The sequence below is a fragment of the Gymnodraco acuticeps genome, unplaced genomic scaffold (genome assembly GCF_902827175.1).
Source record: "Gymnodraco acuticeps unplaced genomic scaffold, fGymAcu1.1, whole genome shotgun sequence".
Taxonomy (NCBI): Eukaryota; Metazoa; Chordata; class Actinopteri; order Perciformes; family Bathydraconidae; genus Gymnodraco; species Gymnodraco acuticeps.
Window position 1 is genome coordinate 4,370,196 of NW_022991216.1, and position 14,958 is coordinate 4,385,153.

Here is a 14,958-nt window from a genome sequence, read left to right on the forward strand (position 1 = left end):
CTTGTTTATTTCTTGTCTTGAATTTGTATTGTACAATGCCATGTATTTTTATGCTGCTGTAACACAAACATTTCCCAAATGTACTATCTTATCTTATCTTAAATAGAGTTCTAATTTAGCTGTTTTATGTCAGTACATTTATTATATTCATTGTTTACTTTTTTTTATCATCAGTTTTTTTATTTAACTGTAGTGCAATAATGTAGCTTAACCAAAGCTCATTCCTTAGGTGTTTACTTTCCTGTATCTGTTATTATGATCCATTCACTCGATAATCATCCGCCTCTATCGATTTATCTGTGCGCAGCTTCTCATCCCTGACTTCCAACCGGCACACCGTTCACAGCACGTTTCAACCGTTACAACTGAGAAATACCTACAATCTACAGCCATGGCAGACCCAAGAATAAGGCAAATCAAGATTAAAACTGGCATCGTTAAGAGGTAAGATTTGCTTTCATATATAACATATCAGAATAACTATCTCATTCAAGCCAACTGCATAGAATAGCCACGTTAAGCTAAATGTAAGGAGCTAACTAGCTTAGCCTAGACGATTGCAAGGCGATTTGTTCGTTAGGTTCTAACTTTATTACGGTGCTTCGGCGCGGCCTATGGTCGGTACACAGTTATGTTGTGTTATTGCGGTACATACACTCCCCCTTACCCGTCTGGTGCATAATACAAGCCTACTGTGTAGGCTACTATACATCATGGTGTGTTGGGTGTGACTTGCAGTGGTAGCTAACGTTGGTCCAATGTTGTTAGCTGTTAGCTTTTACATGCTAAAAACACGTCTTGTATTTCGCTCGTCAGTGAGGTGACGCTGCAGCTTTGTTTCTCAAACTTCATTTATGCTAATTATAGATGTCTCTCAAAACCAAGGACCTAAACGTTTTTATTATGATGTTTTATTCGCATAAATGGATATATATTGGAACAAAGCTAGCTACAATTGTTCCCACAAACAACTGCGTACATTGGCTAACATAAGATGAAATTGCTGTTTTAAACCAAGCATTTTTAGCCGTGTTTTTTGGTTTTTTATCTCCATAATACAACACTTTTCTCAACCCATTCTCAGCTTTTGGGGGACAATCGGAGATGTGGTAAATACCTGCAGTCAGGACACTGCACCTTTACTGCGACTGTTAGGATGGATTTGGGACATCACATTTATATTGGGCCTACACGTTTACTGTGACTATGCACATCATAATAATTTAATTTAAACTGGGTGGAAAAAACTAATCTCAAATCTCTTCGTCAGTTTTTAACCATCATTTCAACAGCCTGTTCAGTGTCCTCCTCTCCACCACAGCTTCAAAGGGGTCCAGCTTGATGCCATTAGGCATTCAATATTTAGTATCTGGTTTGTAACTAGTTATACATTCGTTGTTTAATGTTCCCAATTTATATAACTCTTTCTGTCTTTTTATAATACATATATAAGACAAGCTTAGGTTAACTTGTTACTCATATTCCTTGATCAAACTATCAGCTTTGTTAACATACTGTATCAACATGTATTGCAAGATCAATTACACATGCCCTGAGTTACTGCAATCAAGGCGGCTGGATGCAGCACAGCCACACCCTCTCCAGATGAACCCACAGGGGCATCACAAACACACCTTAAACCATGTACAGTCCCTTTTCTTCAGAATATGTTTACCTGGCATCTACAGTAGACTCTGCTTATACATACAGCAAGCTTGAACTATTATTTGTGTAGTGACAGATGGAAAGTGATTTGATTAATGAAAGTAATCCATTGAAAAGTAGTGGTTAAAAGTAGGGATGCACGATAATTATCGGTCCGATATTAGGAATTATGACGTCATCCCGATAAACCCGATACCAGTATTAATAGCCCCGATAATATACAATATATTTTTTGGGTAGAAAAAAATACTGCGGTGTGGGTGGATTGGGATGAGGGGCGCTTGTTTTTCACTCGGCTCCTCCCGTTTTGCCAGTACTGTGGTATTAGTGGTTTAGGAAGAGGGGAGTTTTTCACAAATCCAGCGCTCCCTAACTCATGCCTGGCTGTGACGTAAATGGTGTGCGGCCGTGAAGCCAGGACAGTAACAAACATGTCGTCGGTGGTATGGGCGTTGGAGCTATGTGCAACTCAAGGCATATGCTCGAACCGGAGCTGCCTGGACGCTGCAATCATGTTGCGCACTATCCGTGCTGAGTGTGCTGACTTTTCGTACAATGTCCCACTGTCTGGCTTCCTGCATAAAGTCAAGTGCTCGGCGCAGTTGGGCGAAATGTCGCTCCTCTGTTTTCATTTAAACAGCTCCGTATATCCGTTAGCGCAGCTAGCTAGCACCAGATGCTAACAACAACAATGCACGTAAGGTCTCTCTCTCGCTCGCTCGGGCCACACATACACACACCCTCCCGGTCCTCCAGATGGCCAGTCGGTGCCTGCCGGTGAGCGTGGAAGTGTGGTCTGCCACAAGCGGGCGGCAGCAGCGGGGCTGTCAGCATCAGCTTGTAGATGGTATTTTAAACTCGATGCGCTCTGAAACTACGGGGCGGCCGAGGACAAAAAATACACATGCGTTAATCGCGTTAAAATAATTAGTGGCGTACATTTTTTTTTATTATCGGTCTTGAGAAGCAGGAAGTTATCGGTATCGGTTTCAAAAAACCAATATCGTGCATCCCTAGTTAAAAGTATGCAAATGGAGCGTAAGACCAAATTCTACCTTGATTTAATAAATGGACTCGCTCAAGAAAGCTGCTGCTGGTAGCCAAGTGAAAGATAGTTGTGATAGACATGTAGTTAGTTACACTTTACATGTGACTGTGCCTTCTTCTCAATAAAAGCATGCCATATGTCCCCGTTACAAGGTCTTTACTGTAAAAGGCAGAAACAGGAAATGTGGAGTTTGCAATCAAAGCATGTTCCATTTAAAATGTCTCTTGTCCTATAGGAGCACTCTGTCCCTGTGATGCTCAATGTATCTTCAGTCCTGGCTTTTAGCTGCATGTTCAGAGTAAGACGGGCATTGAGAACTCTTTACAAAGACCCTGACAACTTCTACAACTTGAAAGTTCACTGTGAAAATAATTAACCCGGTTTGTAGACTTAGTCGCTGAGATGTGAACACTATTTTCTCAATGTCAAGAGATACCAGTAGAGTTTGATCCTCTTGGCATAATGATCTTAACAAAATAAAGTAATGTGATCTTACATGTTTCTCTCAATATCCTGATGTAGATTCAAAAGGAAATGCAAACAAGGATGAGTATGCTGATCATTTATTTTACTCAACAATACTGCCAATGCCACTGTTATACAGGTCTGAATGTCTTTATTTGATAAACTGGTGTAATGGAAAAAAAAGCAATTGTAAAAGATGGCAAAGGTACTTGTTGATGGGGTTTCTCTAGGAGTCTGTTAGTAGAGGTGGTAACGCAGCAGACTAGAAAGACTGCAAATATTCACTTTTGAGATATTGAAATCAGTGTATTCATGGCACTCTTAGTTGATATAAATGACCATTATTTTATCACAATAGTTCAATGAACATTTATGTTAATCATTTCATTGAGTATTTGCTTTAGCTGCTTTAGAAACATGATCGACCTGCAGGAATCAAGTCATTTATCAAATGAATCATTCAAATATTATTTCTTATTTTAGTGCTACATTATTCTCTATATCAAAAAGAGATTTGCCACGGCCAGAATACTTGCATTGCCTAAGCCTTGTCTTCACTATTTGAACCTGTTTATCTCTCACTCTGTCTCCATTCACTCTCTTCTTCCCTGTTTGCATCATGTTCTAGCTGATGATGGATGTAGCCTTAGGATTAGCCGTCTTAATTTTGTATCTCTGACACAATGGCCTGTTTCGGCACAAAAGAATAATGAATTGTAATTTCAAATCTGTAGCATAATGCATTTGTTTTGTTTTGTACATGACATCTGGGACAAAACACAAGCTTTGCAATGTAAGACTTCTAAAAGTCATCATCCAGTTGAAGACAGCCGAAGCCTATTAATAGAGTTGGCATCCATTCTGAGCTAAGTGTGCAATGTGTCCAGATGCACCATGCTGGACTATGGAATAGATATAATGAGGTGTGGTGGGATAATGCGTCGGTATGGTAGTCTGTGATGGACTGAGAGTCTCTCGTCCATCACATCTCTAATTCCCTCCTGTCAGTGGTGATAGTGTAATGTGCTATTGATTGTGTTTTGATGAGGGTCAGATGACTAACAGGCTCACTGAGGCGCTGATGATGCTGGCTGGATTTCCCATAGTGGAAAAGTGTTCTTCATTGAAAATACTGTTTGAGTCTCTAAATATGACATCTCACACCCTCTCCAAAATCTTGACATGTTCCCTTAATCAAGCAGTTTGGTTAAAACGCACAGACTCATTGCTTTCTGTGTCTTTCTCCTCTGTCTCTCCTTCCCTTCTCCTCTCCCCTTGTTCCCTCCTCCTCTCTTTTTATATATATTGGAGTTTAGAGGAAACCTGCCTGCTCTTTTAGCCAGGCCTATTTCCAGTGACTCCTGCACATTCCAGTCAGTGCCTTTTCTGCCCTAGCGAGGCGGATACCCTTAATAAAATGACAACAGTAATTTGCCTTTGTCATTCCGGTCCCAGCACAGACTACATCGTGGCTCAAAAATACAGTGCTAGAGGAGGCGGCCGAGTGTGTGTGTCGGCTGGCTCTAATTCCCTTTTTTTCCATTTTCCACAGAGCTGCCTTTTCCATTAAGCCTGAGGTGGCAGGTCTATTTAAAACCAGCCACGACCCTCATTCACACAGCGCTCCAAGTCTGGGAGAAATAAGAAATTAACATCAGGACTGGAAGGGGAGGAATGGACATTTTGTTATTAGACTGTCCTTCAGTTTTATTCAAATGATTCCAGCCTGCCTTCCTCCATCTTTCCCCTCGCTTTGCCTCCTTCTTTGAGTCTAAACAGGGGACATCACTCACTCTGCATCTAGCATGAGAGGGGAAGGCAGGAGGCTGCGATTGCATATGGTGCCTGTTTAAAAGCTTCTTGATGGAACCGTATTAGAATGAGTGGTAATTGATGTAAAATATGACAGAGTGCTGTTGGCTTCCTTGGCTAAGCAAGGAGCGGTGCAACACGGAGGAAAGGCTCTCCTGTAATGTAACTGATTAATGAAGGATCACTCACTTACCCACACGCAGCTGATTTTATGAAAAATTAAATTTGTGTTGTCATTCCCGACAAGCATACGCAGCCGGAAAAAGACTATTAGCTGGGAATCATTATCAATAGCGAAATTTTCAAACTCCATTATGCCAATCAGTGCCGGAATCTGTTTAATAGATTTAGTTCCATTTGGCCCGTAATTGATAAATAATCAAAATGTATCAATGTACTCAAGCCCATTTTCACTAACAATTAAGGAAAAGAGGCCCATTTACCACCTGACTTGTTCCACATTAGGGACTACATTGATGATCAATTCATCTCTAAAAAGGACTAGTAGTGGGGGTGTCTGTCTTGTGGAGGCAACAGAAGTAGATACAAGAAGTCAGAAAAGGACAAGTGAGTGTGAGCTAGAAGACATCATAAAGTTTCCAAGAACACCAAAAGTATTTTTATTTATGTGGCTTCTGCATGTTTATTCAGTACGGGAAACAATGTTGGGATATACAATATATACAAGTTGATATTTCTTAAGACTTGAAAATACCTGATCATTTCTAGATTTAAAAACAAATGCAATCGCAATTCAGTTTGGTTTAAGGCAAGACGAGTTTATTTATTCAGCACCTTTCACCACAAGGCAATTCAAAGTGCTTTTAAAGTAGTGATTATAAAGAAAAGTCAATGTTATCAGTATTGAAATTGTTTTAATGTCTACCGTGTCACTGCAGAGTCACTTTGAATATTGTGGAAGAGAGAAAATGGAATTAGATTATGAATGGAAATAAAATAATGGAATTGAACAGCATACAAGGGTACATTTACATTTATCTGACGCTCTGAATGAATGTGAAATTAGCAAAGCACAGAGTTGTCCGTGTAATAATAATTCTGAATTGTCCTCTTGTACTTCATGCTCATTTTTGTTATAGGAATCAGTGACATGCAGGTATAAAATATTCATTAGATTATAGATCAGATTAGACTGAACAAAATTCAACATTTTCTCAATGGTCAACTGTAAAGGATCTGCAAGTCAGATTCAGGCTGGAATAAGCAGAGACGGTTAGTTAAGACGGTAACTAAATAACCCATTCATATGATCTAATGATATTTGGATATAACATCAGGCTGAATAATTGATTAGTTGCTCCCTAACAAATTAACATTTTAATTCAGTTTCAAGATGTTCTCCATGGTCGACTTTAGAGTAGGATTACTGCAAGTCTAATTCACACTGAAATAAGAAGAGACAGTTAAGACAGTCACCAAAGGGCTGCACCATTTTGGGGAAAAATCTAATTGCGATTTTTCTGACAGATATTGCGATTCGAATTGCGATATTTGTTTTTTAGCGACCCAACGGAAGTTTATTGTAAAATGCGGCCATAACTCCGGCTAGGAAGGTCGCATCAACGTGCTCCCGTCTCTAGCACCCCCGCAGCCCGAGCTACGAGTGAAAGAACTAAACTTACATGAAGCTTCCGTTGGGTTGCTTTAAAGTCAAGCTTCAGTTTAAGATTCACCCTGTAATAGAAACATGTGATGGAGCATCACTAACCTGACTCAGAAACCATCGAGGAAAGCTCCATTGGAAGCCATTTGGAAAGGGCAGGCACTTTCAAAAATACTTGGCAGGTGATTGGATCAATCTGTCTATCACCTTCTATCATGGGCCACTTCTGATTGGTTAACAATGGCTGGTACATGTGGAGCACAGCACTTCTGATTGGTGTGGATGACTGACACACAAGAAGAAGAAAAAAAATGTTAAAAAAAATCGCAGGCTGCGATTTGATAATCGCATCATTTAAAATCGCGATTTCAATTTAAAATCGATGAATCGTTCAGCCCTAATAACCCATTTAATGTGGTTAAACGTTGGAAATGTCCACATTTGAGGCTACAAACATATTTTCATGAAAAACCTGTATAACTACCAATCATCAAAATAGTCAGCGATTCTTTTCCTGTGGATTTTCTGTGCAACCTATTCCAAGTTTCTTTATTTGAAAATGTAAGGTTTCATTTCAAAGCCTACTGTAAGGCTGCTCTCCACCACGATACCATGTGTATCAGAGAGCAGGAGGGATGGTGTTATTGCGGTGTGTGTCTTCCCGTCATGCGGGAGATGATCTCACTGTCCCCTCAGTCAGAGAGCCGTGGGACAGAATGAGGATAGATGGCCCCGTCTGAGACAGATGACCATCCCAACACGCCTTCTTCATGCTTCGGCCTATATTATCTGTCTGGGAGTGCATTTATGTTTCCTCTCTGATGAAACAACACTCTGTCACTGACTCTAACTGTGAGCTGTCTTCTCCTCGGTGTCTGCAGGCTGGCCAAGGAGGAGATTTCCTACGAAAAGGAGATGAAGCAGCAGGAGGAGAAGGTGGAGCGCATGAAAACAGAGGGAGGATGTGAATATGTCCTCAGGAAACAGGTATGTTTGGACCATATGTGTCTTCATTTAAAACATTTACCATCAGCAGTCTATCTATAGTGAGTAAGTGGAGAGGTTTTGCTCTCCCATAGTTAGAGAGATTTCTGATCTGAGTTGCCCCTCATTCATGTAATGAGGTCAGTCCACTGTGATAATGAAGAATTAGGTTTTGAGAGGAGAATCATTAGTGATTTTGTAATTTGCCTGATGCATATGTAATTATATCATGTTACTTTAGAGGAGTTTGATAATTACTGACACATGCTGGTAATTCAGTGTCCCTACCCTTCTCTCATTCATTTCCCTGTGCATTGGATAGAGTTTGAAAATGTGTATGCAGCACAAGTCGCTACCATCCTAAACACACATTGTATCTCTTTCTAAGACTTTTTACACTTCACTCTTCTTTTTATAAAGTATTTAAAGCCATGCTGGCATCAGGGATTGCTATGACTCTGTTGGTTATCTGTTTATCACTTAGGTGCAGACAGAATCATATCAACAACTGTTTGATGGACATTTAAGGATTATATTAGCGTAGATAAACTGCCCGTCCAAAAACAAAGTTACCAACTGATTAATATGTTTCAGCTGGCAACATGTTATTTAACCCTAGCTGGTGTGGTGCTTAGCTTCTCATTTCTTAAATGACCATGTCGGAAGACATATCCTGTGGTCTTGGAGAGGATGTTAATCACTTTCAGAAGGGTCAAATGATTTGCCTGCATCAAGCAAAGAAAACAACAAAGGAGATTGCTGAAACTACTCAAATTGGGTTAAGAACTGTCCAACGCATTATTAAAATCCAGATGGACCCTGTTCCAGAGTGATGGGCGCACCAGGGTAAGAAGAGAGGCGGATGAAGTGATGCACCCATCATGCCTACCGTACAGCCTGTGGGGGCAGGCTATGATCTGGGGCTGCTGCAGTTGGTCAGGTCTAAGTTCAGCAACGAATGTTTCCAAAGAATGAGGTCAGCTGACTACCTGAATGTACTGAATGAACAGGTCTTTCCATCAATGGAGTGTTTCTTCCCTGACGGCACGGACGTATTCCAAGATGACAATGCCAGGATTCAAGGCGCTCACATTGTGAATGAGGGGTTCAGGGAGCAGGAGACATCCTTCCACACATGGATTGGCCCCCGCAGAGTCCAGACCTCAGCCCCATTGACAATCTTTGGGATGTCCTGGAGAAGACTTCGCCCCGCGTTGCGACTCATCAGAAATACAAGATCTTGGCAGAAATGAATGCAACTCTGGACAGAAATACATTTTGTGACTTTGCTGCAGCTTATCGAAATGATGCGACTGCGTGCTGTACTCAAAGCTAAAGGCGGTCTGACTTTTCTTTTGGATAGGCAGTGTGCTTCACACTGTTTAGGAAAATGCTCATCGTAGGGGGGTGTCTCTGAAGCCAAGATCTTTTGTTTTACTTTTACACAACACTTTAGGCATATCTCCAAAAAGTACGGAGCCCCCTAGGGGACATGGAGAAGAAGAAAAAAATGTATTTTAAAAAAAAAAGAGTGTTTTGCGAGATTCGGCAACACAGAAACCACAACAATGGAGCGGTTCATCGATTTTACTTTGATCTTGGCCTTAAATATAAAGATATAACATCAGTGCTTGGCAATAGGCACGGGTTTCACATAAGTGAAAGACACCTCAAGAGAACACTCAGAGCGAGGGGACATGCACGTCCCTCTGAGCTGAGTTATTGACAGATTCGAATTTCGCGGATCAATAACTCATGAACATAACGTTGTAAAAATACAAACAACATGACTTTACAATCATAGCAAGGTAGACAACGAGCTACAGAGTCGTTTCTATCGGAACAGTTCGATACGCGCCGTCATCCGAGCTAAACATCAAGAATTGGTCACAATCCGCAGCTGGAGGAGGGAGAGGAGTGCGTAGGGACCGTCTACAAACTGCAACGGGGTTTTGCGAGATCTCGTAAAGGGGTTTTGTTTTTGGTCAACATCATCCTGTTTTTTTATTTGCTCGCTCATTTTCAGGTTTTGGCCGACAACTTCAGTGGCTTCTTTTGTAAAGTAGCCATGAACATTTTCATGGGTGAGTTTTCAGCAAAAAAGTTGCCGGAATGACTTGTTTGAGGATATCCTGACCTGACAGATTGCACCCTCCGCAATGTGACTTTTGCATGCACACATCGCAATCACTAGGCAGAAATGTTATATCTTGCATCCCTACTTGTCAATAAATAACCCCAAAACACTGAATCAATGCAATACCAAAATATGCGGACAGTCACGCTTCACAATCAAAGCTCCACAGAGTGTCCTAGTCACTTCATGTTCCAGGCAGGAGGAACTGCAGAGCAGGCAGCGCTCCTGATCATGTTTACTGGTAACATTAAAATTCTGTGTGTGTTTTTGTTTTGTTTGTTCATTCATAGCGCGGTGGCTGGGGCTGAGCAGCGGGCTTGGCCGGTGTTAAACGGGGAGATTGGGAGGCCAGATGGATTATGGTTGGAGATGAGAGGTCTGAGGCAGGATGGATTAGAGGTTTTGATTTTAATGGAATCAATACGCTGTAAGTGTCATCTTCATCCAGCGCTGATGGGATCATTCCACTGCAGCGGGAGGGCACCGTGACTTTTCTCTGTTTCTGCATTCCTCTGCTTTGTCTGGCTCACCTTGTCACATGTAGACGGCAAACAGCTCGACTAGTTGTCTGCCGTCTCTCAGCGTAGTCTGTGTATGAGTTCATCTGCCTGCCTGTTAGTGTGCAAAGCCGTGTAATGTACATGTGTGTAGCTGCCTCCATGTTTTGACTCTGCAGCTCGACAGAGGGCTCGGTGAGGAAGCATCTGTCATGAGTGAGTGTGTCTGACAGCGTTAGCCAACTCTTCTCTGCTCTTTAGGGTGCCAGCCGGGGGAATTCCACATTATCCGCGGCTGTGAAAGTTCCCCAGCCTGTAACACAGTTTCCCTCCAGGCGTAGTAATACCTCTTTACGCCTGATCACAGCTCCTAGGCCCAGGGTTTCTTCATTTATCCAGGTGTGCAGTCAGATGGAGGTGCTCTCCCCCGCTGCCCAACTCCCTGCCCGATCGATAACTCAATAACATATTTCATACCTCCGCCTTGTTTGGAGATGTTCACCGCGGCAGAGTGGGCCCTGCAGGGGACTGTCGGGAACAAGGGAGTGAATATGTCTGTTTCTGGCTGTTTGAATAAATGTCCTTTACTTGGAAAATACTTGTTCCATGATGTGATTAATGATAACCGGAGCAGTGTTCACGGGTAACCCATGAATAAAGATGGTGATGAGTGTCTCTGCGTTTCAGGTGGAGGTGTTGCAGGAGGCCAGGATGATGGTCCCAGACTGCCGCCGGCGTCTGACCATAGCACACGCAGATCTGCAGCAGTTAATAGTAAGTGTGAAAAAACGTTTTCCATTTCACAACAGGACAAAACAATATTGATGAAACTCTCAATCTATTTATTCTGTTGCTGTTACTGGAACTAATTTGTAACCTTGTTGAAACTACATGGTGAAATTGTATTTGTGAGGTACTATTTATTATTAAGCCTCAGCTTGTGTTTCACACTGAATGAAATTCTCCCTCAAGCAGTGTACCTTATAATAATGTTTTGTTCCGATTCTATATCTGAGAGTAACTTCACATAGCTGATCTAAAGTAGGAGAAATGAGTTATTAAACGTGACAAAATAATGAACAGCAGGAAAGTAAACACAAATAAACTAATATGTTGGTCAGTAGGTGGTATAATAACTAAGAACAAGCTGACAGACGCTATTAGATTGAACATTTGTGATAGCTAACATGGCAATCAATTTCATTATTAGACACCAATGCAAAGAAAGAGTAATGTTAAAGTTTCTGACTGCTGTTTAGTGTTGGATACGTAATGTCATTTTTCATAGCCTGTGCTCCTTGTGTGAAAGTCAAACTGAGTTAATGTAGCTCAAAATAAGTCGGTGACAATATCAGTGTTTCCCCTACCATTATCTTGGAGGGGCGCCGCGCCCCGCCTACGGAGCCCCGCGCCCCGCCTACGGAGCCCCGCCTACGGATCCCCGCGCCCCCCCCCCCTGAAATTCAAGGTGTTTTTTAGAATTTAAAAAAAAAATATATATATATATAATATATAGCACCAAATTGCAACTAATCTATATCTACTGTCACTTTTCACATTGAACATGTGCTCTTTTATTAAATAAACTAAATGCTTTCATTTTAAATTGTGAGTTTAATGTTTTTGACCCCAAGAAACACTGATGCATTAATCAATAACAATAATCCACGGTTCCTCTCTCTGCTCCAGAGGAGGAACCCCCAGACTAACCCGCCAGACTAACCCCCCCCAGGCAGCACCCCCCCAAAGCAGTAAACCAAGGGGAAACACTGAATATTGTTCTAATCTTCACAGCTGGCTTACAAATACCTGCAGTACTTCATATGAAACCACAGAACAAGTTGTTCAATGCCCCCAACTGGTTCAAAAGCAGTTCAATTGGTGGCAAAACTATAAACACTAATTACTGCAAGATGTTTGAATTCCAATGCTTCAACACTTTTCAAAGCAATTTGTTCAAATAAGTAATTACCCCAATCACAATGATATTTGGTATCATTTACACACTGCTCTAAACCTAGATATTGTGTTTGCATAGAAATCGTACCAACAAGATGCCAGAATAAACAGCATGCTATTACTGACAATTACTTATGCTTATGGTCTTTGCACATACATGCGACATTTGAGTTAATAAAGCCACAGTTCATTTGATTTATTGCTATTATATCATCCTTTTAATCAGTGCCATTAATCGTCTTGAAATTACATTTCCGCATTTCTTCTTGGACAATATATCATACAACAAAAGTAGGTACTGGTGTGGTAACGTACCTCTCAACAGGAGATATTTGAAAGTTCAATCAAATCAAATAGAAACTACTTCTGTAAAAATGCTTTATTTAAAGTAATCTTTAGAATATACTCAATTATTCCATGTTACACCAATTAAATGCTATTTTGGTTTACCCTTTCAACCACACTGCGTCTACTCCCTGCCGGGTTTAGTTGATTTGGTGAGAAGCAAACATAAGCATGCATGTGTCGGGGTCATCTCAATTAATGCAGAGCAACAGGCAGCTGCTGACTGAGCTCCTCACATGAGAGAGGGAGCTAACCCAGAATTAGCAACATGTCCTCTTCACCTACCTTTAAGACAGACATGCACATATGCACACGCTCATCACGGTTCATTAGCAGCACTGTCACTTGGCTGACCAACACAGGAACTCACACACACTCGATTAAAGGACAGGGACACTATACCTCCCTCTGTCTAACCCTTAGTTGCTACATATAGAGCCTGGTGTGATGAAAAGAAGGAAATGTGACGCCTTGCAAGTTTCATGACAGCCACAACGTGACATCTAGACACTTTATTTCAAATGTGTTTCATGAAGGCAGACAAAAGTTTGAGAGTAGCTGTAATTCCTCCCTTTTGGGTTTAGGAGATGGCTGTATTGTTCTAAAAGGACATTAAAACCAAAGCGTGTGTGTTTGTCTTTCCAGGAAGCAGAGGAGGATTTGAGCGAATCAGAGGAGTTCAAAGAGGCCAGAAACATGTTGGACTCAGTGGAGCTTGAAGGATGATTTCTGATGTGTTTCTGTGCTCACTGCGAGATTCTCTTGCTTTAAATGTTCATTCCTTTCGTCAGGCCCTGTTTGGAAAGCGTGGAGGAGAGCTGCATCCATTCAGGGTCTCTGTTCTTGATGTCATTATTTCTACTGTTAACGTGCCACCACATTTGATCCCACGTGAACACGATATAACATTTCTAACGCCACACGATTAGAGGGTTTTCCTTAACGTCATGATTCACTATCTGGACTTTAAACATTAAATACTCACATATGTTTGTTATTTCACTGGATTGATTTGAAGTAGTTTACGATGGTGACTATTGTAAAAAGCAGTAGTCAATTTGCAGATCACGTTTTATGAAGTTAACCTGAATACTTTACAGATATATTTTGCATTCCTTTTAGCGAGTTGTTTAAACCCGCAGAACCTGCATAAGATCTAACCTCTGATGATGATGATGATGATGATGATGATGCAACCCTGAATACTAACCAAAGCTGCAAGTAGCTATTATCTTTCATCCTGCTGATTAATCCTTTGGTTTGAAAATGGTCAGGAAGAAGTGAAAAAGACCTCTTTGCAAAACACACAGGACTTACAATGATAAACTGACCAGCTGGAAATGATCATATCTGAGAAACAAATCAGCCTTTTTTTTATTGTTTTTATTGTTGGGAATGTAATTTTCTTTCAAGCTACTAATCGATGAATAAACTGCTGGATTGAGAATTGATCGATCAAATTGCACAGTGTATTATCCTGTTAAGAGCGGTGAATTGATTGTGTCTTGATGCCTATACAATAAAGAGAAGCACTTCAGTGAAAAGACAAATGTTGGTTCCTGCTCTGAATGACAAAGCAGCCTGTCTGCAGTTACATCTGTTATCCATGGCCTTCAAATAACGACACCTTGTATTGGGGCTGAGAGAGTCCTTCCTAAATAGTCATACTAATAAATGAACTCAATTGGCAGACAAATTAAGGTTACATTTGACTTGATCCTTATTTTACAGATTTCGATAATTATCGGGATCACCCCAAAGTCTCATTACCTCCCTAATGAGGCGCTGCTACCGCGTGACATCTACCCGGCTCCATCTCGTTAAGGAAATCGCTCTTCAATGCTGATTATTTTATTTGGAGGTATAATTATATTTATTTCGGATAAATCACGGCCCTAATCGAGTCCGTGCAGAGGGCAGCGGCGCTAATTGAGGCATGAGATGCGGCGGCGGGGCGCTGCATCTGGGTGTGTGTGACCGGAGCACCGCGGGCTGCTGGGGGAGAAACATTCACATCTCACACTGAAATAAATAAATACGGTGTTACAAATCCTGCATTTTGCTAAGTAACCTAAACGTATGAAAATATTGTCTGCAAAATGCACATTAACTATCAAAATAATAGCCCTGTATAGAATAGCCTCTTTTCAGGGAGTTATTATATATCATTTAAGCACTTGAACATTTCAATATATCTCTTGGGGAGATGGGCAAAATCTAAATGGTTACATCTGAAACTTTTTTTAAATAAAACTGATATGGATTTATGAAAAGCACTATATTGTTTTAGATGTAGTGGACTAGAACAATAACGGCAACAAATGTGGTCTTAGTATTTAAAAACTCAAATGCAGAATACTAATTACATGAAACTGCTTTACTCATTTGGAGCATTATATATATACTTATTTCTCAAACATGT

The 14,958-nt window shown here is 41.0% G+C and overlaps 1 protein-coding gene across 1 annotated transcript; it reads left to right on the forward strand.

Moving 5' to 3' along the window:
* The first annotated feature begins 263 nt into the window (after window positions 1-263).
* Window positions 264-14,086, forward strand: tbca (tubulin cofactor a). The gene is made up of 4 exons (XM_034239009.1): window positions 264-444; window positions 7,496-7,601; window positions 10,920-11,006; window positions 13,182-14,086. Exons 1-4 carry the CDS (start codon window positions 392-394, stop codon window positions 13,260-13,262), a joined length of 327 nt encoding a protein of 108 aa, XP_034094900.1. The 5' UTR covers window positions 264-391; the 3' UTR covers window positions 13,263-14,086.
* Window positions 14,087-14,958: the final 872 nt, after the last annotated feature.

Excerpts from the sequence above, each read along its gene's own strand:
- tbca (XM_034239009.1), top strand. The coding sequence starts at position 392 with ATGGCAGACCCAAGAATAAGGCAAATCAAGATTAAAACTGGCATCGTT. Across the intron at positions 445-7,495 it reads AAAACTGGCATCGTTAAGAG|GCTGGCCAAGGAGGAGATTT; the intron begins GTAAGATTTGCT and ends CGGTGTCTGCAG. Across the intron at positions 11,007-13,181 it reads CAGATCTGCAGCAGTTAATA|GAAGCAGAGGAGGATTTGAG; the intron begins GTAAGTGTGAAA and ends TTGTCTTTCCAG.